Below are 25,878 nucleotides of genomic sequence, written 5' to 3'. Positions count from 1 at the left end.
TTAAATAATCAATTATAAAATTATTATTTACATAATTTTTGAGGTGCAACTAGCTTAACAATGGTATTGATTTTCTAAATTACAATTAAATTTTTCAAAATCTATCTTAATATTTCGTTTTTATTATGAGAAACTTTTTACAAAAAATTAGTGTATATCAAACTGTCTTAACCACTATAATGTTAATCAACCAGAATAATTTTGCAAATCATCAGATTTTGGTACTTCTATTTCATAGTCTGATCAATTACAATATTTTATGTACTTTATAAAAAAGAATAATTGTATTGCCATTCAAAAACCTTTTGTAATTCATTGATAAACAAAATAAAATGATCAATACAAAATTAACTTTTTGGTATTTTATGTATACAGTGTCTGAAAGTTATGAAAAATTCTTTCCTATTTTATCCATTTGGTTTTCTTATGATAATGTTTGCTATGTGGTTTACAAGAAATAAGAAGCAATTTATTGTAAACATGAATAATCATCAATGTACAGATTTTTTTAAAAATTATATGATGTCCATGTGTCAGAATATGAACATGTTAGCATTTTTTGTAGCAAAGTAAATGAAAACGTACACAAGTCTTTAGAAATAACTCATATTAAACACTAACACTACCGTATAATCAATATATCTAATGTTGATAAATAAAAAAACAAATCTCTTCAAAATAATCTAAAACCACGTGATATTTTGTGTTTTTCATTATCACATTGTAATTGCTTTGTGATATAACTTGCAGATTACATACAAAAGATCAATGGTAAAATATTTTATAAAATATCAGTAGACATAATATAAGTATTTTATTATACAATAGCATAACTGCACAAAGTTTGATGTATTTTTAATCATCTCTCAAGGATACTGATAAATACTACTATTACAGATATATTTGGAATTTTTATAATTCATTGATATTAAATATCTACTCATTATTAATATATTGTTGAGTATATTTATACATATATGAAAGCAGTGAATTTCAAAAATAAAGTTTAATTAAAAATTTACTGTGATAGAAGAAAATATATGTAGTTTTGGAGCATTTCTTCTATCCTAGTAAATTTTTAATTGTTTATTTGGTCCTGAATATTTTATAATGCCATAAAGCTCCTTTATAATTATATATATGATAAACATCATTCAAGTTTTTGTAGGTATCTGTTCTACAAAACTTAGTCCCGAAAGTAATAATAAGACATTTATAAAAACTTAAAATAATTTGTGGCAAGTCGTGTTCATTTTGTCTTCTTATTGCCCGTAAAGAAGAAAAAAGGTTAAAAGAAATGCTTCATATTTACATTTTCAAAATATTTTTTTAAACTTAAATATGATTTTTAAAAAATTCACTTAAAAAACTAGTTGTATAGAATAAAAAAACCACACGCTCACAAAAACCAGTAAAAATTAAAGTATTTACTAATATTTTGTTCAAATTAGTAAATATTTTAATCTTTTCACTGGTTTTGCATATGTGTGTATGAGTTTTTATTCCATACAACTGGTTTTTGAAGTAGTGAATGTGCCAATACATGTACTTAAAATTATTTTTAAAGCTTGTTTTGATTATAATTTTAATTCAAGTTATATGAATAAATTATTTTTTTTTTGGGGTAGGTGTTTTCATCTGTTGGCAGCTGAATATATATATCTAAAAATAACAAATTTTTAAAAAATATTTGTTATTTTTAATCATTCGAGTTGTTGTTAAATTTGTCTAATAACCAAATTGATCATTGGACAAATTTATTATTATTATTATATTTTAAATATAATAAAAATAATATCTATGATGACCACTGATATGTCTTAAATTTTAGTAGGTAAAACACAGAATTTTCAATTTTTATTTTGTTTAATAAAAATATTAATTCCAATTTGATTTTTTACTTAATCCTATTTGTAGTTTATTCTTATTTCATAGTAGCATAGAAAGGGGTCAATGAATTAAATCTAATTTTGGAAAGGAGTCCATGAATAAAAAGATTTGGAAACCCATGTTCTAAATGAAATACAAAGAAATGAGCAATAGTTGAAATTTTATTATCTAATAATATAACTAAAATTTTATGTTTTTATATTAGTGAAAGATAAATGTGTTTGATACTTACCTCAAAATTAAAACAGAAATTGCAACTAATGTATATGCCATAAGTGTTCCAATAGACATCATACTGGCTAATTCATGAACATTAAACATCATTGCAAGTAATGCTAAAAAATATGTGATAATCTTACATTTAATTTTTTATTTAAAAACATTTTAATGTACTGTTACAAAATTGAGTGATTTATATACATTTCAAACAAAATACTATTTTATTTAATAATAAAATAAATAATATAAAAAGTTTATAAAAGAAAAATCAATTAGATATAATTCAAAAATAGTAAATTAAATAAATAATATTAGTTAAAAAAATATTAATAATAAAAACTTGAATAGATGTATCTTAAAATTTGTCTATTGACAATAGAAAATCTAATTGAATTAATGCAATTCTATCATTGGGTGAAGACAAAAGAACTAACTTTTTTGACTGGTTAATGGGCATACCATTATTAAATGTGCATTTATTAATTCAGTTGAATTTCTAGTGGCTAGGTCTTCAGAAAATATAATACAAAATATCATAGATTTAGATCCATAAGGGAGAGAGGGGACATATTCTGACCAATATTTTTGTACTCGCAAATTGTCTGCCCTCCCCAAGATTATGTATTATTTTATATTTTATACCCTACTACAAAAATTAAGAGAAAAAAAGAGTACACTGCAAAATATACCTAATGTTTTATATTTATTTATAAAAACCTGACAATAAGGAATTTTTCTTACTCATTATTCTTGGTATGATGCCCCTAATATATATATACATATATATACACACATACACACTGTATATACAGGGTTGTTGAAATAAATCCGAATTTCTTTGTGGGCAATCTTAAGCAGTCTTGGAGATAAGACTGTTGATGAAATTATATGCATGTTTCAAGTTACTCAAGAAGAAAGCACCAAACAGTCAACAACTGGGACCTTCTCAGACATATCATGAAAATGCAACCAAAGAGCTGCTATACTGAAATCACTTTGCACCAGAAAGTTGCCCTCACAAATTGGGGATAGTTTGGCAACAAAATGATGCAAGTTTACAACATAGTCAAGAAGTTCAGAGAGTCTGGCAACAAGGAGGATGTGAATTCCTAACAGGACAACTCACAGTAAGCATTCTGATTGCAAGAGAAGTGTGGAATTTGATCTTATCTTTCAATTTCACTACAATCAAGATGGTGTCTAGAGCACAACTGATCTTGCAAAAGAAATGGGCATGGCAAGATCAACAATCAGTCTGGCAGTGCATGAGGACCTGCAATACTATTCTTTTGTCCTTAGGAATCACCACTCTTGACTGAGAAGAACAAGCAAAACTGAAGGATCAGGCTCTGGTTCTGACTTGTGGCCCCTACCAGCCTGACTGCAATTCCCTTGATATAATGGAAACTGATGGTAAATAATTAGACGTGTATTTATAAGTATACAAATTGATGAAAAAATATTAGCTTTTTATTTACATGCATTGTCTAAATGTCTATGCAAAATACAAGAGGTGATGGAAGTAATGCTTAAAATCACTTCACAAAAATATATAAAAAGATAAATAAAGCACTTGAATGAAGTGCATGATAATGTAGTGTTCATTTGATTATAGTTAGATATCTTCTCTAATAACTGCAAATGACTAAAAAAATGCCTTGTAATAAGTCATTACATTGAATAGAAACATTTAAAATAGTTTATATTATTCTAATTACAAAACTTGTAATGTTTATTGCAATTTATAAAAATTCTAAAAGCTTAAATTTTTAAATGGGGTAATGAAATTCATAATTCTATTCTATTCTTTTTTAATTGTATAATGATAATATGATCATTTATTCAATCATTTAAAATTTGTATGTAGAAATGAAGATTTATATTCTCAAACCAGTGGTGTATCTAAGATATGGCAAGTATGGCTTGTATTCTAAGCATCAATTGAAGGGGGCCACTGAGCACTTTAAAGTCAATACTTAACCTCAAAAAGAAGTTTCTTTAAATGTATGACCTGTTTTTATGATTATCATGAATGAAAAGCACTGACTGGGGAATTATTAAACCATTTATATAAATTATTGAATAAAAATACAGTGTGGGAGATAAATGAACTTGTCATATGACGAGATGGCCGAACAGTTAAAGGTGGCAGCCTACCTCTCTGGAAGATCCAGGACTAAATCTGAATGGGTTTAAAAAAAAAAACCCCCTAGAAATTTTTTGGGGGATTCATTTGAATGTGTCAGGTACCATCCTTCATCACCCGCCAGCTCATTGTGGGCTTGGCTGAACCTATAATGGGCTTGCAAGAAAAAGACCCTTGTGTCAAATATTTCAATGATAAAGCAACAACCACTGCCATATAACAATGGGCTAAATATCAGCTATAATAATTATAAATTACAGATACTTTTGACCAAAGAGGGATGTGTTAGGTGCCATCTCATATTAAATTTAATAATTATAATTTAATTAAATATAATTTTTGATTAAACTGGAAGAAAAGAATTGGTCCGAAGCAGAACTTGAACCCACAACTGCCGTTTGTCATGTGGACGCATTACCAATTATGCTACTTGGCCTTTATAATAGTGTTTTGGGTTTCGTTAAGTTGTTTATATTTGTATTTTAATGATATTTGCCAGAGATTTGTATTACACAGATCTTTAAAGAATATTACATTATTGCAAATACTTAAATTTACCTTCTAATTTTTATAAAAATGTGTAACCTGAAGAGCTTCTCTAATTTATTGTTCAGTATGGAAGTGAGAGCATCTTCCCCAATCTTCACATTGCTATTCATATAATGTTAAGCATCCCTTATCCAAACATCTAAAATCAATCTTTCAAATAACTTTACCATAAAATCAGTTCAAATTACTAGTGAAGTTCTTAATCTTTTAATTGACAAATTATGACATTACATGCACCTTCCTCGCTTTCAATGATGCAAATTGGTCATTATAGATCAATAGTCAAAGTCAAGTTTTGTAAGTGGTCAAAATCAGTTTTTCCCTTTTCTTCCAAGTGCAAGATCACAGAGTTCTTATGACCTAAGACACTTAAATACAAAAGTAATAGTTTTAACTTGCTGAATGATCTCTCACAGCTGGCAATGGAAACTGCAATGGTTTGTCATAGACACTATTTTCTATAGATGCAGAAAACATTTTATACAGTGGTGTATTTTCTGTTATATTCTTCGTAGTAACATTATAAAAATCAATTAATTTTCCATCAATCTTTATTTAATCATATAAGTAAAAATCAGATTTAATAACATTAAATAATAGTAATAATAGTGCTATAAAAATTATTTATGAAACTGTTTTTATTATAGTATAAACTATAAGTTTTACTAAACAACACAAATAAAGTGAGTATGGATACAATATTTGAGGAATTATTTTAAAAATAATCAAAAATATATACAAAATTTATATTAAAAAAATTCATTTTCTAACATTATTTATGCAATTTTGTGTACATCTATTAAATTTGTGTTGTTATAATGTTTTTAAGATATTCTGCAACTATAAAAACTCTTAAAATATAATATTTGAAATTCTTGTAGAAAAGAAAACTTTGCTTACCTGTTAAAACACCAGAAATAATTGTGGCTATAATTGGTGTTTTAAATCTCTCATTTATTCTTGAAATAAATTTAAAAATCAATCCATCATTTGCCAATGCAAAAAGAACTCTAGGAAGTGGGAACATTCCTCCTAACATGCTATAAAAATATTTTAAATAAAATTTACATTTATGATGACGACTAATTCTATTAACAAACAAAAACATCTAAACTATAAAAGTAATGTATAAACCCCATGTGTGGAAAAAAACATTAAAAATATCCTATAAATAGATAGTTGGTGTAGCTTATTGCCAAAGAATATCAGTTTGAAATTCATCTGAGTATTCCAAATAGTTAAATTATCAAGATATTCCAAGTGTTGATTAAAGTTAATAATTCCTTAACAATGATAGAAAAACCAATTTTATTAAAAATAGAATTTCACAAATTCATCAAATAAAAAAGATGTGTGATCTTAAATAGTTTTTCTGTCTGGATCTTGGTGTTTTCTGGATACACACACAAATTATTTGTAATAAATTTAATGTAATAAACGAATTACAGTAATTATAATTTTTTTCATTGAAAATAATTTTTGTAATGATAATTACATGCTACTCATTATGTTTATATCATAAATATTATTTTACTCTGATTTCTTAAGTGGTCCTAATAATTTGGTCAGGGACTGTATATATAGTACATACTTAGTGGCTTAAAACAACTTTATTATATTTTTGCATTATTAGCCAACGGGTAATAATTAGTAGTATAAAATCTGTTTGACATCCAAATTTAATTTTTAGAAAACTTATTAAATAGCAAGAATTCAAGAAAATCTGTTAAAGAAAACTATATTTAAAACTTTTCTCGAAAATATTTAGTCATAAATTTATTTCTACATTTCTGATTGTTTGATGTTATACAAAAAGGAGCAGACTACTGTTTGGAGGGGATCACACCAAGAAAGATCTACCCGATTGGGACAAAATTTAATGTTTACTGTAAACGTGCAAGAAAAAAAATTAAATTTCAGAACAGAAAGAGCTATACAAGCTGAAGAAAATCAATAAAATGATCTACCTCTTGCCTGAATATGAACTGTTACCAGTCATGGCATTGATTAATAACATTGATGGATGGTGTCCTGAGGGATTTCTTGCCAAACAGTTCAATTGGTGAGCTAAGTTGTTGACATTCATGAATAGTTGCAAGTCCAATCCCATCAGGCCCCAAATCTACTCAATTCAGGAGCGATCTGGCAATCTGGCTGGCCAAAAAAGGATGGCTCAACCACAAAGACATCCACATGAGAGGCATGCATGACCAGGAATTGTCTTGTTGGAAGTAAGCCTGGAGTGCTGCAAAAGGAATGGTATCACAACCAGTTTGGTGAGTTGGTAAACAATTAGTCCAACTTTAGCAAATTTGAAATGCGTGATTCCAACCTGTCACACTAGAATCTCTTATAAAAGGAATCATATACCATTAGCTATCTGAATATTTTTATCTAAAATTTAGATGAAAATATTCAGATACAATGCAATAAATGAAAAAAACAACAATTTGATTAATGAATGACATAATAAATTGGTTTGCAAAATAGTTCCTCTTGCTCTGGTTACTACAAGAATAGTTAATTTTCAACCAACGGTTAAAAATTAACTATCAACTCAAGTATATTGTATAATTTAGTAGTAATCAACTCAAGTATATTGTATAATTTTAAAATATAAATTTTGGAAAAAAAATATACCAGTCACTTGAACTGGTATGTACAATCTTGCAACAAGAAATTAAACTGGTGAATAATAAACTGGAACAATTCTATTAATTACATTTTTCAGTTTTTGTTTCTTCCTTTAGTTTGTTGCAGTTAGACTCTGATCTGCACTAGTCATTCAGATTTGGTTCAAAGACAATTTGCCTCCAATCAGAACAATTCCACATTGGTTGAGCTCAGAACCACTGCAATCCCTCTTGATAATGCCTACGGGTCAGTAGTAGATAGCATAATGTATGTTGTGAGAATAGATTCTGTTCATTTAGTCTGTTGTCTGTTAAATTGTTGATTCAAGTTTCTTAATGTAAAATACAAATCAGTATGATCAATATGTAAATTTAATTCAAAGAGAAACAAAAATTTTTCTAGTAAATTAATACTTTTTCTAAGTTTTGAATACTTTCTCCAAATAACTTTTTTCTTTGTGGGCATGTCAAGGATCATGTGTATGCTACAAAAGTGCCTGATACAAGAGCCCGCACAGGTGCCATTACCGACTCCTAACACGCTGGCTCAGATGTGGGCTAAAATCAAGTTCAAACTGGATATCATATTTGCCACATTGGGAGCAATTTTACATCCAAAAGTTTTTAATTTAATATGTATCAAAAGTAAAACATTTTAAAATTGTACAATTATTATGATGATCCACATTGCACTGGTTGTATTTTGAGTAATTTAAAAGTTTAACAAAATAATTTTATTTTTTATAGTTATATAATATATAATATCACATGCAAAGAGAAATCATTGTATGGGAAGCTCAATTGAGAAAAAAGTTCTCTTCTTTTAATCATGAAATAGTTAAAAAGGATGGAAGGCCATTATGCAAGAAAATAATACATGAATTTGTAGTTTTGAATCTTCAATGTACATTTTTTTTTGTACTTTTTCTGCAACTATTTTCAGTTACATATTTATTTTATTGTATGTACAAAATATTGTTAAGTTTAATAAAAATATTTAATTTTAATACAATAATTTATTCAATTATTTTTCTTAATATGAAATAAGTGTCTTAGGAGAACTGTTGCCAATATTATAAATTTTGCTGGTGAAGAAAATTTTAATAGCCAAATAACCATGAAACTAATGCAAATATATTAACAGTTAATTACAGAGGGAAAAAAAATACTATATGTACTGTATATATAAATATATTAATTGCTGAAAAATGCTATAATAGAGAGACAGCCTACTTAATTAAATAAATTTACCTGGTAGATAATCCAGCAAGAGCTCCAACAGATATTATCCATTTGGCACTTGGCCAACCAACTTTTGCAAATACATTTGGCAATGGAGCCGAATCAGACTGATCATAATAAGGCCACATTAAAGTCTGAATTGCCGACACACTAAAGTATGCCAAAAAACAAACTACCAATGATCCGACTATTCCAATTGGAATCGACTTTTGCGGATTTTTCACTTCTTCTCCTAAAAATATTTAAGCATTATAAAATGAAATAAAATTACAAATATACTGCTTAAAAGATTTAATAAATTTTTCTTATATAAATTATAAGATTCAATTTACTATTTAATAAAAGTAAAATCAGAAATTTTTTTTTTAAATATTAGAATATTAATGTTCTAGATTTTGAGTCATTTTTCTTGATTGAAGATCAGAATTAAGTGGTAAAACTTCATTAAATACTATAAAATATCAAATATTACTCAAATGTGTACATAACAAAATTATTACTTAATAAAATATGAATTTTCTGATATTGAATATATTTTTAAGCAAAAAAATTGCATCTATTAGAAGTTACTTTTTGCATTGTATAAATGATATCCACACCTAGTGATGTTCTGCTGTTAATACTTTCCAACAAACATTTCTGAAAACATTCACAAAGCCTATTGTGGCTGTCAGCCGTATTATTATACGTATTTTAGTTATACTCTTTATTTGTCTTTATATTTGATTCTTCCCTTTTGTCATAACTTCCTTCTAGAAGCATCTGTCTTAAATCTCATTGCCTTAAAGAGGGATGAACTCTTGGTAGAACAAAAGGGTAGGGGAACTATCGTTTCTCCGAATTTCAAGGGAAACAAAAGAAAGGCAAAGACCCGAGGCAAAACACCCAATGAAAGAGCCATTCTTGGTCAAGATCTCTGAATGGATGGCAGGACAAGGCAGTGTTCTGCAGTTGAGAAGGGACAAAGGGGATTGCGAAGCCGAAGAAATCCATAGAGGTCAAGGAATTAAAAGAGAAGGATCGTAATGACAGTGCGTATGACTGAAGATCTTCGAGGCACCGAGTTTGTAAAGGAGAGAGACATCCAAAAGTATTGTTAAGACCCTAAAGCTAGGCCGAGGTCTACTGGTCTACAAAAAAAGAAAGAAGTCGGCTTACAGAAAACGTATTTATTTATATTTAACACCAACACGGAAACTGAAAAACTCATACACGAATTCCTTTACACCCTCATGTGTCTAGAGTACGATTAGCATGTGTACAGCACCTTCACTCTCCTCATCCTTATGTTAACACGTAATGGTTTTCACACAATCTCTACACTAACAAGAAGGGTTCCTTAAAAACATTGAACTCCCGGTGACTCCGTACCTACAATGACATCTAACCGACAATTATCCCATGTGGAATAAAAAAATATTTGTTTGAGACGATATCTCAGACCTTCCTACTTCTGTATTAATTCTCTTCACTTCATTGTTTTCTGTACAGCTCCGATGGAGTTCGATTCTCACTCTCTTCTCCTTTGTTCCCAGAAACTTTCCAATTCTCACGCACGTGCTCACTTTATGTCCCTCGATGACACCAATCCAGCTGAGGCGGACGAAGTTAGACCTCCAAAAAAATAGGGGTAAAAGCTCCCCTTCCACGCCTGGACCTTCTATTTATACAGTCCTGTTGCCTTCTCCCACGTGATCTTTTGGCAACCAATCCAAGGGCCCCTTTTGCACGCACCTGTCAAAGGGGGCTCGAATAGGGGTCACGTGTCATGAATGAACAACGAAACAAAGAAAGGAAAGCCCGATACAATAATAACGCGATAATAATAACCCGATACAATAAAAGTAACGCAAAATTATGTACAATGATATATATAATATATACACATACAAAACCAAACAACCAATAAGTGGCAGAGCACTACAGTATAATATTGGGGAGACACCTTCCATATTAGCACCTACCAACTTAAGGAAACTTGGGTATTTTCTACCTTCCTCTGCCTGTCTGATGTACTTTTCCAAGTCTCTGCTGCTTCCTTTTTTCCTTAGGTTTAAGATAGATATAAGATTAGTTGTAAGTTGATTGGGTTTACACTATGTATACGGGCAAGTTACCCAAATGCTTATAGACCACCCTTTTGTTAATTAGTAATACTAATATCTGTAAAGTTGGGATCTGTACTAAAAGAACCAGTTCAGAGAGAAATAAAGGATATTTTGTTTGTATACCTGTTTTATGTATCCTTCTTAGTGACGTTTGTTCGCAGACCTTACTATCTCTCAGTACGAATAACCACACTATAATGTTTTCTCTGCCTTAGACTTATTAAACTCTAATGCTCTTCACTATGATGTAATAAATGCCATGGGTAGTAGAGCATTGCATATATGTTTATCTTATCAGAAACTTATTTGATGTCATGAGAATTGTGAAATTTCTGGAAGATTCCATGTTGGAAACAAACCAAAACAAGAATATTTGGTAGTTGTTGAGTTTATTGATAGTTGTTGGAAACATAAACAAATTTTATCCTTTTTGTAACATGCCAAACACGTTAATCTTTAAAGTATCTTTCTTATTGTTTTTTCACCAATATATTTATCAAGTTGAAATTCATTGAATTTAAACTTGTAAAATAGATTCTCACAAAAATGCACACATATCTATATGATATATATATATATATATATTTTTTTTTAATCTATTATCTTAAGCTTAGAGTTTTTCAATAAATTATAATTGAGGATTGTATTAATTTAAGTAATCCTTCTTTTATAATTTTATTGCAATACCTTATAAATAATGTAAATTAAAGCATTTTTGTAACAAAATTCTAAATATATACTCCTTAAATAATTTAAATGAGTTCATAAATTTCAATTGTTATAAAAGTCATTTAGCTTAAATGAATCGTTTTTATCAAAAATCAAAATTTTAAAAAGCATTTAGCAGGTTTAAATTTTTATCAAAACAAAAAAGAAAATTTTAAAATGAAAAAATACTATTCAAAATCTAAAATGAGCATTTAAATAAATATTTCATAGTTAAATTTTTTGATTTAATATAGAGATTCTAAAGATAAAAGTTAAAAAATATATGAAAACATAACAAAATATTGACTTCTTGATATTCAATACTTGCATTCTTGATAATTAAATCAGTATCATGAGTTTTTTTCTTGATTAATTTTTCAGATTTCTTCATAAAGACAAATGTAATCAAAGCTTTCTCTTATGGTGAATTAACATTTAATAGACAACTGTTAATCAATTTCAGTTTAATAATCTAAAGTTAATTAATTATATAAACTGATCATAATTATTTACCTAAAGTTGCTACACAATCAAATCCAACAAAGCTGTAAAAACACACAGCAGCTCCTTGTAGCATTCCATTTATACCATATGGAAAAAATCCACCATCTCCTCTGTCTTTGGGAATCTACATTTAAACAAACAGTTAACATTAATTAAAACTCTAAGACATGAAAGTAAAGAATTTGTTTAAAAATTATTATTAATTCAATTAAGAATTTAATCAATCTTCTCTCATTTGAATTCACAAATTTTAATATGTATATTTTATAATTCTGATTTATCTAAAAAATAGGCCCATATAAATTAACAATTATGCACATTTAAAAATATATACACTGATAATAAAAATGACAAAATCTATAATAAAACATTGTTACATTTAAAGCTTACAGAATGTCTCAAAATATAAAGAGGTAGTAGTAATGTTTGAAAATATATATTGATTTCCTCATTACCCAAAAGTAGAGCATTCCTGTAAAATCTTTCATAAGCCAGAATAGCATAAAGTGAAGAAGCAGTTACCATTAATTTATATGGAAAATTTTTAAGCATTCCAGACCCAAAATTAATTAACTTAATAAATCTTATCAAACACATAAAACTTAAAATAACAACAACAAAAAGCAGGAATGGTATGATAAATACAAAGCCAATCTTCTTTAGTTTTCTGCTAGTTATAGCAAGTCTGGTAAGCACCACCACTTTTTCCATGCTTGTCTATCCTGCACTTTTGCCTTTAGTTCCTTATAACTACCATCTTTTAAGTCATCTACCATTTTAATTCTCCTTCTCCCTCATTTCTTTTTGCCTGCAACCATTCCATCCATAGTGTCATATCGTAAGCAATTCTCTCAAATCATGTTCCCCATCCAATTAGCTTTTTGCATCTTTATTGTATCTAATATGCTTCTTTTTCACCCACCCTTCTTAGGACATCCTCATTTCTTGTCTTATCTCTCCATCTGACTTTCTCTATTCTTCTCCACAGCCACATCTCTAGGACCTCTATTCTCCTAATGTTGCATTGTCTTAAAATCCAAGTTTCAGCCCCATAGAGGAAAACACTCCAGATGTAACATTTGACCAGACTTTTTCTGAATTCTAATTTCAGAGATCCACACAAAACTGTTTTCATTTTGCTAAATGCCTCTTTCACCATTCCAATTCTCATCTTGATTTCTTTCCTGCTTCTGCAAGCAGACTCAAGCCAAGCACCCAGATAACTAAACCCATTCACTTGTTCCACTTTACCATCATTTATATGGACATTGACCATTCTTCCTTTTCTCCAATCCGTAGCACTTTGAATTTGTTAACATTAATTTTCATTTTGAAGGCTGCACATCCCTTCTCCAGTCCACTCAGGATCTTTCTCATTTTACCTTCACTCTCTGCCAGATTTGCCATATCAAAAGTACACCTTAGGCCAGGGGTGGCCAACAGTTTTTGCTTCCAGGCCGGATTGGAAAGAAAAATTCTTTCACGGGCCGGACGAAAAATTAAAATTAAATCATGTTAAATAACAGATGTTCCTGACGTATGCACAATGTCATTTTACAATGTGAAGAAACGTATGAGCAAAAAAAAGGATGACAGGCAGGCGGCGCTGTGAGTCACATGTCAGCATAAACAGAGTGACATGGCAGAATGGCAGATGAGTTTCAGTGAGTGTGGGGGTCTTTCGTTCTTCAAATAGTATTTATAACAGATGAATACAAAAGTTGTACATCTCTACATGGAATTTTTTTAAAACATGAAGTAGTATCGCAAATCCATTCCACCAATTATTGGAAGTTAAGTAGCTAATTTTGAAAAATTAGATGGACCAGATGGGCCAGATAAACCCCCGCGTAATGGGCCAGATAAACCCATTATGTGGGCTGGATCCAGCCCGCAGGCCGTATGTTGGCAACCTCTGCCTTAGGCACTGAATCTGCCATTCCCCAATTTTAATGCCTTCCTCTTCCTCCAGATATTCAATAATCATTTCTTCCAAGTATATGTTGAAAAGAAGCAGGGTTAGGTAACCCCTGCCTAACACCATTTTCAATCTTGATTTCCTCCTGTATTGACCATCTACTTTAACTACTGCTCTATGATATTTGTACAAGTTTAGTATTAATCTCCTGTCCTTCCAACCTACTCCTTTCTTCGTCAAAATATCCATCAACCTTTGCCAGTCAATTTTGTCAACTGCCTTCTCAAGATCTATAAAACACACCAACATTCCCTTTTCTTTTTCAATGTATCGTTCTCAGCACTCTTATCACTTCTCTTGTGCCTCTTCCCTTTCTAAACCCGAACTGTTCTTTCCCTTATGAATGGGTTCAATTTTCCACAGAGGCATTTCTCTAATATTCTTAAAAAGATTTTTGGAGTATGGGAGATCAAGCTAATTGTTCTAAAATCTTCACATTTGGTTGTTTTATCTTTCTTTGGAATGAAAATTAAAATATTTCTCAAAAAGTCGTCAGGCCACGTGTCTGTATCATAGATCAGGTTGCAAAGCTCGGCAATTTTCTTAATTCTTTTTTTGCCCAGATTCTTAATAAATTCTATAGGGATGTTATCAATACCTTCTGATTTTCTGTTTCTTAATCCTTCTACTGTACTCATAACCTATTCCATCAACATTGGAGCTCCTCTTCATCTTTATCAACATCACTTTCTTCTTCTACCTTCAGTTCTGTGCAGAGTAGAATATAATGCAGATAACTTATGTATTTGTACCATCTGTGCAATATCTCCTTATTTATAATCTCTCCATTTTTGTCACTAATAATTACTCTCTCAGCCCTTCTGAAACCAAAATGCATTCTTAACTTTATCATATATTAATTCAAATCTTTTTGACCTCTACAGTCTTTCTATTTGTTTACATTCTCTTTCAAGCCACACTTTTTTTGGCTTGCTTGATCACCTTTCTTAGCTTCTCAGCTGTTCAGTTCTCTCTATTTTTGTCTCCCTTCTTCAGATTCACATTCTTCCATATTCTTTCATTCATTTTATTTACCATTTCCTCTGTAACCCAGGGTTTACAAGTTCTTTAACTTTTTATCTTTCCTACACGTTCCTCTGCTGTGGCACAAATTTTTTTCTTCATTGATATCCACAATTCATTTGGTCCTTCTCTGGGTTGATTCCCCAACATCTTCTTTATCTATTTCTTTGAATTTTTGTTCAGATACCAATCTAAACATTTAACTATTCCTTTTCAAATTTTCTAAATCCCATTTCTTGTTTGTCTTTTTCCTCTTTATGATCTTCTTGAACCTCATTTTGACTTTTGAGAGTAAGAGGTTGTGATCCGAGTCTATGTCTACACTTGGACAGGTGTTTACATCCTTAATAAAGTTTTTGTGTCTCTCTTTAATTAGTATGTAGTCTATTTGGTATCTGTTATTGTCCTCAGGATCTTTCCATGTATAGAATATTCTTTTGTGCTTTTGAAACCATGTATCTGTAATCACCATATTATGTTCTTTGCAGAATTCAAATCAACCTTTCTCCTCTCCTATTCCTGCTTCCCAATCCATGTCTTCCTACAATATTTTCTGTTTTTTGTGTTTCCCACCACAGCATTCCAATCTCCTAATAATAATAAGAATTTCTCTCTTCCTTTTCCATAATTTCTTTCACCTGTTTGTATATTTCCTCTATCTCTTCATCTGAATGAAAACTGGTAGGCATATATACTTCAATGAGTACCAGATCTTTTGGTTCAACTTAGATTTTGACCATTATGATTCTGTCATTTATGCAATCAACTTTAATTAACCAAAATGCAAATTTTCTTTTCATTGCTATCCCCACTCCACTCATTGCTTTCCTTCCCCCTGAAAAATAAAGCTTGATATCGTTGCTTACTAATTCTCCATTATCTTCCCATCTCACTACACTTAGTCCTACTATGTCTAATTTATTTATTTTCATCTCATTCTTCATATTTTTTAAAGTCCTCAAGTTCCAAATTTCAATTCTCAAGAGTCTTTGTGGGAGGTTTTGCAGGCTGAGGATCTGGGGAGCCTCCTTCTCCCCCTATTGGGCACAGTGTTGCAGTTGGAAATTGTTGCAATCCCAATGCTGTACTTCTCTCTATTTCTACTTGTGCTCATGTTACTAGAGAAGTTGTTACAGTAGTAATAAAGTATAGTAGTTTCCCTGTTTTTTCTACGCTTCTTCCTCATGTTAAATGACAAAAAGCTTTTACTCTTTGTTAAAATTTACAAAATTTTATAAATCTGCTGGATTGTTCAAAAAATTCAAACCAGTAATGTTATTATTCAAAAAGTAGTATTAAAAAGATTGCCATAAGGTAACTTTAATGATCATTTAGTCATTAATCATAGCAAATATTTGTTGTTTGCTTATAAAGACAAATTTAGAAAAATTATAGGTTCAATCCAACACAAATCTTTAAAAATTAACACCTTTTCATCATTTAAATCCAATTTTACAATTTAAATGACATACACACAAATGATCAACTCCATCCAATGAACAAAGTGATAATACAAATACACAAACGATCTTCGTTTAAATCCGAAATTGGAACACACAATCAATATAAGGTAGAAATGTAAGTACAGCATCATTAGTGAATACTCAACGTACTCTTCCCAGTAAATAATCCATAAGCTATAAGATTACTCATCTCAAAAATCAATCAAACCATCCATTACTATCATTAAATTTCACTTTTGCAATACTTTCATTACCATTATCCATTCTTTCTGTTTCATCTATTGAAAAGATGGGCTAATTTCCCTTAAACTTAAAAAAACACTATGTTTTGTACATCTATTAATCCACTCAATCAATACACTTTCCATTACTGAATGCCAAGTAAAACAGACCAGTTAATACTAGAAGAATCAATAAAAATTTCTGCATCTTTCACGATTCTCTCTCACTGCATATACTGTAAACAGTAGGAATGGCAGACACAGATAAGATCAATGCACCCATAATGGTTATTTCACAATCTACGATCAAAATGATTAATTATGCCCAGTTTTACACTAAAGTGTAACACCATTAAGAGCTCTCCTAAGTTTTTTCACTTTAGGATAATCTTGCTAATGGATGCATAAAATAAATTGACATAAAGCACACATGCTCCAGACACAGTTAAAGCTATGGAAGTTTGATGTTGAATATTGTTCACAGGAAGAAGCTTCAACATGCTTCTTCCTGTTAAGTTAAAGTATAAAACTAAATACCATTAGAAACTTTCAATCAAATAATAAAAATTACAAACAAAATTTGGAATTTATAAATGAAATAGTATTCTAAAAATATTAAAATGTTTAAAGACAGAAAATAATTATATTTGATATAAATTATACTTTACAGAAACAATTTTGAAAAAAATAAAGCAAATTAAACTTTTTCAGCACTGTTTTATAAATTTTATGCATTTTAATTACTTCATCAAAGATTGAAAGTATAATGGCTTATCAAATTAATTCATCCAGTCTTTTTATTCAAAAAAAATAAGAATTTTAAACACGTATGCATTAAAATTTTAATATATAATTAAATTTTTAAATAAACTTTTAATTCTGGAAAAAAGAAATTAAGTGATTAAGTATATACTAATACAGTGGAATCTGCTTATTGTAATCATTTATCATAATTATTGGGACTTGTCTATATTGATTGCTTAACATTATTAATCAGTTATTGCTAAGTAAATTAGACTGCAATTAGTAGAAATTCCATTTTTATTCACTCCGTCATTAAAAGAATAAGTTAAAACAATTACAAACATATAACTTGAAGATTCATTAATTATAATAATCATTATAATTATTATTAATTAAAAGTAATTCATCCAGTGTATAATTGAAATAAGAAATGTCATACATTTAAACTATAATAATTCCTTGATTGATGATATTAATTCATCTCACAAAAATAGCATGCTAATTGAATAATCTAATCAATATCAATTTTTCTAATTAGTCCCAAGACTTTCGAAATGTTTACTAAATTTAAGGTAGCAAGGGCCATCGGGAAAGAAGCTGGGAATTTTTGGTTAATGTAACCCTTGGTGCCAAGATGGTGACTCGTCTCTGATTTCAGCAAGAAAACAGTGGGACGCATGTTCTAACCCAGTGATTCTCAAAGTGGGGGTCGCGACCCCTAAGGGGGTCGTGAAAAATATTTGGGGGTCGCTGAAAAATTGATGTCAAATCAATTTTTTTCCCAAATATTTTATAAATTTACTATAGATTCATGTTTAGAAATAGTAGAAATAAAAAATATATAAAATAATTTTTACTTAAATAAATTGCACATATAAATAATAAAAACAATATAAATATTTAAATACAAGCCTAAATATAATATTCATAAATTTGTGCGCTATTGGGGAATCCCCCGAGTTCCACTCTCCGCCTAAACTATGATAGAACAGTGTTGTCATTTGGAACGATGGTCGCTAGCAGCGTTGCGTCTGTAGGCAAGTTGACTTAGGTAGAGCGTCGATTATCCGAAAACCGATCAACCGAAAGTGTTTCAGTCGGCAAATTTGAATTTCCGCTAGTGCTGTGGTGCTGCAATATTTGGCTATGTCTTGGGATACTCCGATGTTATTTTAGTTGATATGCGTTTTTAGCTGGCAGCCTGGCGCGACCATGAGAGAATACTTAAGGACGCGCCAGTATTTGAACGAGACTTTTTCCCATCGTGAATGGTAAGTTATGCTTGTTTTTTTGAGGACTGTGTTGTGCTGAATCGGAACATTTTGAGACTAAATAAACTTCCGAAATATAATGTTTTTTGTTTTTATATTTTTCAATATATTTATTTTGTTTGTGAAAAATAAACAAATAATTTTTTTAAAAATTTTGTTAGTCTTAACATTGACAAAAATTCAACGCAAAGCGACACGCAACGAAGAGAAATTTCAACATGGAATAGATTAACTAAACAAAAGAAATTAACTCGTCCTGAATTTAAATTAACCCCCTCCCTCCGGGATGTTTTTCTACACATACTCATTCTTCGGGGGTCCTTTGAAATTTTTAAGTGCAAAAGGGGGTCGCGGACCAAAAAGTTTGAGAAACACTGTTCTAACCTAATCTAACCTATTCTAATAATTTGGTTGCTAATAATTATGGTAATTTATTAGAATAGGTTAGGTTAGATTAGAACGTGCGTCCCACTGTTTCCTTGCTGGAATCAGAGACGAGCCACCATCTTGGCACCAAGGCTTACATTAACTGAACTTTTTTTGTTTGTTTTGTTTTTGAATATTTTATTAATAAAGAAACATTCTTTATTAATAAAATGTTCAAAAACAAAACAAACATAAATATTAATAAAAACAAAATAACTTATATCACTCCAGTTACATGTTTTGAAAAATAATTTATATTATTTTACATAAACAAAAACAAAAAAAATGGCAAGAGACCCAGTCTATCCTTCATCCATATACAATCTCTTGATGGCCTTGAAACTATATTTCCTTAATAAAAATAAAAAGGAGAAGCTAAATACATGTATAATAAGAACATATGCAATATTCAAAAGTTTATTAAAGAAATTAGAGCATATTATACAGAAACAAACCTGAAAATTTAGTTATACATACCTATCTATTTTTTTAGAAATATTTGGGTTTAATGATAGACATAAATAGTCAATAGGTGACATTGATATATGATCATTGGCAACATAAATGATTTAATTTTATAATATAGAGCAATCAGACATCTAAATAGCTTCATGGCCATTACTTTTACTTAGTGATAATAATTTAATTATCATCATCTAAAAACTCATGGCACCTGGTGAAATTTTTAATTGTAAAATATTAAATTACCAAAAGATGACAATTTCACAAAATATTGCCAAAATGCAAACAAACTATTTGTCCTTGGCAACCAATTTTTTCTGTAGCCAAATAATTTCTAATATGACTGTTTAGAGAAATTTGGTCACAAATTAGCTAAATGGAAAAACTATTGCTATGCATGAATTGACATTTTAGCTGTTTACTGAATAAGTGCTGATAGTTTAAAAAATTTGAGTCTGCAAGGTCCAAAATGCAAAAAAAAAAAAAAAAAAAGACCCTTGCACAAGAGTTTGTAAAGTATCAAAAAGAACTATAAATCTCAGTATTGGACTTTCTGACAACAAAACAAAAAGTTATAATTTCAACAACAATAGTTAGTATTAAGCTGAAATATTATAAATTTCAAATTCAATATTTAAAACAATAAAATGCTTAATTACAAAAATATAATTACTGAAAATCTCAATCTAATTAGGAAAAAACTTAGAAGAAAAACCCTTGATCAGAATCAATTCAATCGATCCTAATTATCAATAACGTATAGTTCCACAGTTATGCACTAAACAGGAGGAGTGAAGTCTAGCTTGGTGAAAGTCTAAAATCGTCATCACTGTTGATTTGCATATTGAACATGTTTACAAACAAAAAATGTTTTCTAACTACTACCTGGTTACAAAATATAGTACATTATTTAATATTTTAATCATTTTTAAACCCTAAATTAGTGGGATACAAATTCATTCATTATGCAAATGTTAGTATGGGATTATGTAAATGATATACTAGCTGGAAGTGTTGAGATAGCAGTTGAGATTTAACATAACTAAAAAAAATTAGATAATAAACAATGTAACTAAATATAACTATAAATAAAAATCTCTTGCTACCTCACAAGTCTACTTTCAGAAATAAAACTGTGTTATGCTGTGTAAATTGAATTTTTATCCATGTTATTTGAAATTTATTAGATTCTTATCAATTTATAAATTGTATTAAACATGTTAATCAAGAGTAGTATACTGCAAGCAAATAGTCTCCCACTAAATGTTAATTGTTTTAATTAACATCTAGTATTTTATGGAGTGTTACTAAATCTTTTGCTTGCTTTTTGTGTGTTTTGCTAAGTCTATTTATATAGGTGAATGCTTTTGTTTTCTTTTCTTGTTATGATATATTATGGGCAGTTCTCCCAATGATAATATGGTTATATTATTTATTAATTATTGATTTTACATTGCTGCCACAGATGTATTTTTGTAAATCCAATTGTAATATTTATAGTTGTTTAATTTAAATCAATTTATAAGTTTTGTATTACTTGTAAAATATTAATGTAATTGTTTTCTGTACAGATTTATATCTTTCCATATCATGGGTCATATAACCAAGTATGCTATTAAATTAATTATTTAAACATTGGTTAAGGCTGATATTTTTCTATTATCAACCATATGTTGAGAATAATTGCACAAAAAAAAGGGAGGGGGGAAAATGCCTATTTATAACTACAGTAATACCTCTGTTTTTGCTGACTTTGGTTATTGTCGGTTTCAGTTTGTCAATTTTTTTCGCGAAAAATTTGTCTTGGTTTTTGTCGATTGCCTTGGATTTTGTCGGTGTGCCCAAGTGACCTCGCTGCTAATTTTGTGAAAACAAAGGGTGACCCACGCGTTTTCTGGCTCAGTGTGGTGTTATTTCCCATTCTGTGAGCATTACCCCATGACTGCCCACCATTGACCAACGGTTCCATTCCCTAAACACTGGGAGTTCGGTTGTAGGTTCACGCTTGGCCAGGACGGGCTGGCTGCGTGAAGTTTTCCGGATTTTCTCCATGTCTGTAACGCCTGAATAGGGGCAAGTTACCCTTAAACAGACCTCCTGGAAGGCATTATTCCCCTCGATACAACCATCATAAATGCATATGACTACTATTACATGACAATTACGTCACACTTTACCACAGGGCGATATAGGCTAGAAGCTCATGTCCAACTAACTTCTCCAAGACAAGACATTACCCCGCATGTCTAGCCAAACAATTCCATTGCTTTCCTTTAGATTAGTTATTTTATATTAATTTCTTATTGCTTTTAGTATTTAACACTATATTAATTCTCTATAAAATATGTTTTTGGTATGTATTTTGGACTATCTAGAACGAATTAATTGGATTTACATTGATTCATATGGAAATAACTGCCTCGGTTTTCGTCGGTTTCAGATTTCATTGATTGTTTTCAAATGAATTATTGACGAAAACAGAGGTATCACTGTATTATATTATTAAGATAATGTTAACTACAATCAAAATTGATTGCAATAAGCAAAATTTCATAATTGTTTTTAACATACATGTCATTTCTGATAACATTAAAAAATTGATAACAATATTCATGATTACAAAAGCAGATTCTAATTTAGCTTTCACTTCATCTTATATATATATTTATAAATCTGCATAATTTTAAAAATAACATATGCATTACCTCAGATTTTGGAAGTTCCCAATTATGTATATCAGCTTTAAAAGAGCCACAAATGACCACATATACTACAACTAATAAGTTAACAATAGTAAATACATTATTCAATTTTGATGACTCCTTTACTCCAAATGAAAGCAAAACTAAAATAAAATAGATAAATACAAAAACTAAAATTAAAAACTTTATTTCAATAATATGTTTAAAAATTAAAATTAACAAAAATTAATTAATATAATAACAGCACTTAATGTAATAAATCATGTTTTATTGCCAAATAAAAGCATTAAAAGAATTTGTTTTATTACAAATCAAATAATAAAATTTTAAAAAAATTATATTGTAATTTCAATGATGGTTGAATGGCTGAAAAGTAAAGGAATCAGCCTGCTAGTCTCAAATATGCTAGGTTCATGTCCAGACTGAATTCTCAGAAATTTTTGTGATTTGTTACACTCTGTTCCTCACTATCCAGATGTTTTATTAGGTGTACCTGAACAAATCTATGATGACCATGAAAATGTCACAGAAATACTGGAAGTGAAAAAGTGAAAAAGTGGCAATATTTTTTTTCAGCATGTTCTAGAGGCCTAAGGGATCCAAAAATTTCCTATAAACGTAAGGTGACCAATCATCCACCTTTAGAGAGGACACTCCTTCTTTTGTAAGTTCTGTCCTCCCTTAAGAAGTGCATGTCCTCTTTTTGATTATTTGAAGACTAATCTGTATATCTCCATATTCGATCGATGCCAAGCCAATCCATTGTGTGTGATGTGATGTAACATGACGATTCATCAAGGCTCAGTACGGTGCAGCAAGACGTGATTACGAGATGCATGCGCTCTGCACGGAAAATTTTGAGAAAGCACACAGCACGCAAGTGGTTTTGTTTACTTCTTACCAAAACACAACACGGCACATATGAATGCAGTAGAGATTATTATAGTGTATTATTGTTGTAATGAATAAAATGTTTCTTTTATTTATGAAAATTTTTCCTTCAATTTATTTGTGTCCTCCTTTTCATTGTAAAAAAGTTGGTCACCTTAATAAACATAGCCCTTCAAGCACATTGTTTCAGTGCTAGAAGGAGTTAAGATTCAGACTGTGTTTATCATATTTTGGGACATATACCTTTCGAACACTACATAATATTGCCACTACCTTCTGGAATAGCTTGTATCCTAGCATTGTCTCTCATTTTAAAAGGTAACAGCATATTGTAAAACTTTTGTGGGAAATGAAATTACCATTATTAATTTTATCAAAAATAAATAATTCAGTAATTAATATAAAATGATATATTTTTTATGAAGTTTAAAATATAGTCAACATACTACATGAAAAATTTATAATGAATGTTCTTAATAATATTTAATGAATGTCTGCTTTAAATTTCTTATTATTTTAAACTCATAATTAATAACTTTATATATTGTCGCATAGACAAACAACAACCAGTCATTAGGAATACAAAGGGGTGTTTATTCACTTAGAGAACGTACAACCACCGCAGCTTGCAGTGCAGATGAAAAGCACTGCTCAACCTGAGAGCTCGCGATTATATCCTGTGAGGACGGGAGTTCCCATATGTAAATGATAACAGATTTACATTTGTTCTCAGACCAGGAGAACGTATACCCCAAAAAAGAATCACATCAAGGAGGTTCGAACCAGAAACCTCCCATTTGATAGGCGACGACACTGATCACTGGACTATGAACGACACAGTGGGAGAAGTGAGCTGCGGCATTATGCCCCCCCCAAAAAGACAACGCCTTGCTGTCGTTTAGGCACTTCCTCATTTGGATCTAGCTCTGGCACGAGTCATCGGCCCGGCCAATGTTGTGCTTGGGGGTTCTTTCCCGGGCACACCCGACTCATCAGCGTTGGTTCCACTAACAGCAGCATTGTTGACATCACAGGTAGAAGCAGGGTCTTGCATATTGGGGTCACAATAAGGTTTCATGCAAAGGACATAAACGGTATCCTTCAGCTTCCTTCTCTTGGATGCAGGATCGAAGTCCTCAACTTCATAGGTTACATCAGACAAGTGACAAAGGACTTTGTACAGACCAAAGTAATGCTTAAGGAGCTTTTCGGACAGACCCACTTTGTGCACCGGTGTAAATATCCACACAAGATCACCAGGGTGATAAGATATGGTTCGATGGGCAGTGTCATATCGTCCTCGATCTTTCTGCTGGGCCATCAATGTACGTAAGCGAGCTAATTGTCGTGACTCCTCGGCCGTTGTGACGAAATGCCCCAGGAAATCGTCGAGTTGATCGCTGGCTAGATATGGGAATAACGTGTCTATTGTTGTCTCGGCTTCACGTCTGTGGAGTAAATAGAATGGAGTGAATCCAGTAACGTCCTGCTTTGCAGTATTATATGTGAAAGTGACGAAGGGCAACACTGAGTCCCAGTCTTTCTGCTCGACACAGACATACATAGACATCATATCGATTAATGTCTTGTTAAAGCATTCGGTTAAACCGTTTGCAGATGGTATGCGGTCGTCATGCTGTGTGTGTTACTTGGCAGCACCGAATAAGTGCAGACACAAGACTGGATTGAAAAACTTTTCCTCTGTGGGTGATGAGATGATACCCCCAAAAAAAATCACATCAAGGAGGTTTGAACTAGAAACCTCCCATTTGATAGGCGATGACACTGACCACTGGACTATGAATGACATGGTGGGAGAAGTGAGCCGCGGCAATATTTATAAAGATAAAATATATATATGCAAAAAAAAATCACCTGTTAATAGCATAACAATTCCAAAAGAAAAAAAATCAGGATAAGATGACATGTATGGAATATCTATTGGCATTACTCTTTCAAAAAAATTCTGTATTTTATTCCCAATCAAAGAGTCAATATAGCCACTGTAACCTCTGGCAACTGATGCAGTTCCTATTAATAACAATAATAAATAAATAAAACTACTGTATTTATTTATTACTTTATTTCTTTTAAATGATAAGAAATAACAGAATAATGCTAAGATAATTCGATGCCAAAACATTCAATAATTAATTTTAGTTTATAATTATTATAATTCTTTAAAAATTTATACAAAATGGAAATAAAAATTTAATGATTTTTTTCAATATAAATTACATTTCTTTAAATGTAATGTAAATTTTAAATAAAAAATAAAGGTAATACCAATAGCATATTCTAGGATGAGATTCCATCCAATAATAAATGCAATAAACTCTCCAACTGTAACATAGCTGTAAACATAAGCTGATCCTGCTTTTGGAACTCTTGCTCCAAATTCTGCATAACAAAGACCTGCAGAAGAATTAAATTATTTTTAAATATTTAAGATACTTGATTTTAATATTAACTAAAAACAAATGATTTAGGAATTTAACAATTTCAAATACAGTGGAACCTCGCTTAACGAGCATAATTCGTTCCAGAGTTTTACTTATAATGCAAAACACTCGTTAAGCGAAACAATTTTTCACACAGAAATTACTGTAAAATACGATAATGCATTCCACACCAAAAAATGCTCAAATGTTTTATGTATAATGTTTATTGTACAATTTTTTTCAATATACACTGTTAA

At 30.3% G+C, this 25,878-nt stretch overlaps 1 protein-coding gene across 1 annotated transcript in view; it reads right to left on the bottom strand.

The window, feature by feature from the left end:
• The window catches only part of LOC136978586 (high affinity cationic amino acid transporter 1-like), a 49,922-nt gene that overhangs the window by 17,712 nt on the left and 6,332 nt on the right, over positions 1 to 25,878 (bottom strand). Inside the window, exons 4-10 of the mRNA XM_067274319.1 lie at positions 25,467 to 25,595; positions 25,056 to 25,211; positions 22,293 to 22,432; positions 12,009 to 12,123; positions 8,689 to 8,911; positions 5,705 to 5,844; positions 2,123 to 2,225 (exon numbers count right to left, since the gene is read on the bottom strand). Of these exons, the coding sequence (XP_067130420.1) occupies positions 2,123 to 2,225; positions 5,705 to 5,844; positions 8,689 to 8,911; positions 12,009 to 12,123; positions 22,293 to 22,432; positions 25,056 to 25,211; positions 25,467 to 25,595 (1,006 nt within the window). The remainder of the gene's footprint in view (positions 1 to 2,122; positions 2,226 to 5,704; positions 5,845 to 8,688; positions 8,912 to 12,008; positions 12,124 to 22,292; positions 22,433 to 25,055; positions 25,212 to 25,466; positions 25,596 to 25,878) is intronic.

This window comes from Centruroides vittatus, unplaced genomic scaffold (assembly GCF_030686945.1).
Source record: "Centruroides vittatus isolate TY-2023 unplaced genomic scaffold, ASM3068694v2 contig_546, whole genome shotgun sequence".
Classification (NCBI taxonomy): Eukaryota; Metazoa; Arthropoda; class Arachnida; order Scorpiones; family Buthidae; genus Centruroides; species Centruroides vittatus.
The sequence above is the reverse complement of the archived record's forward strand: the minus strand, read 5'-3'. Positions and strand labels throughout refer to the sequence as shown.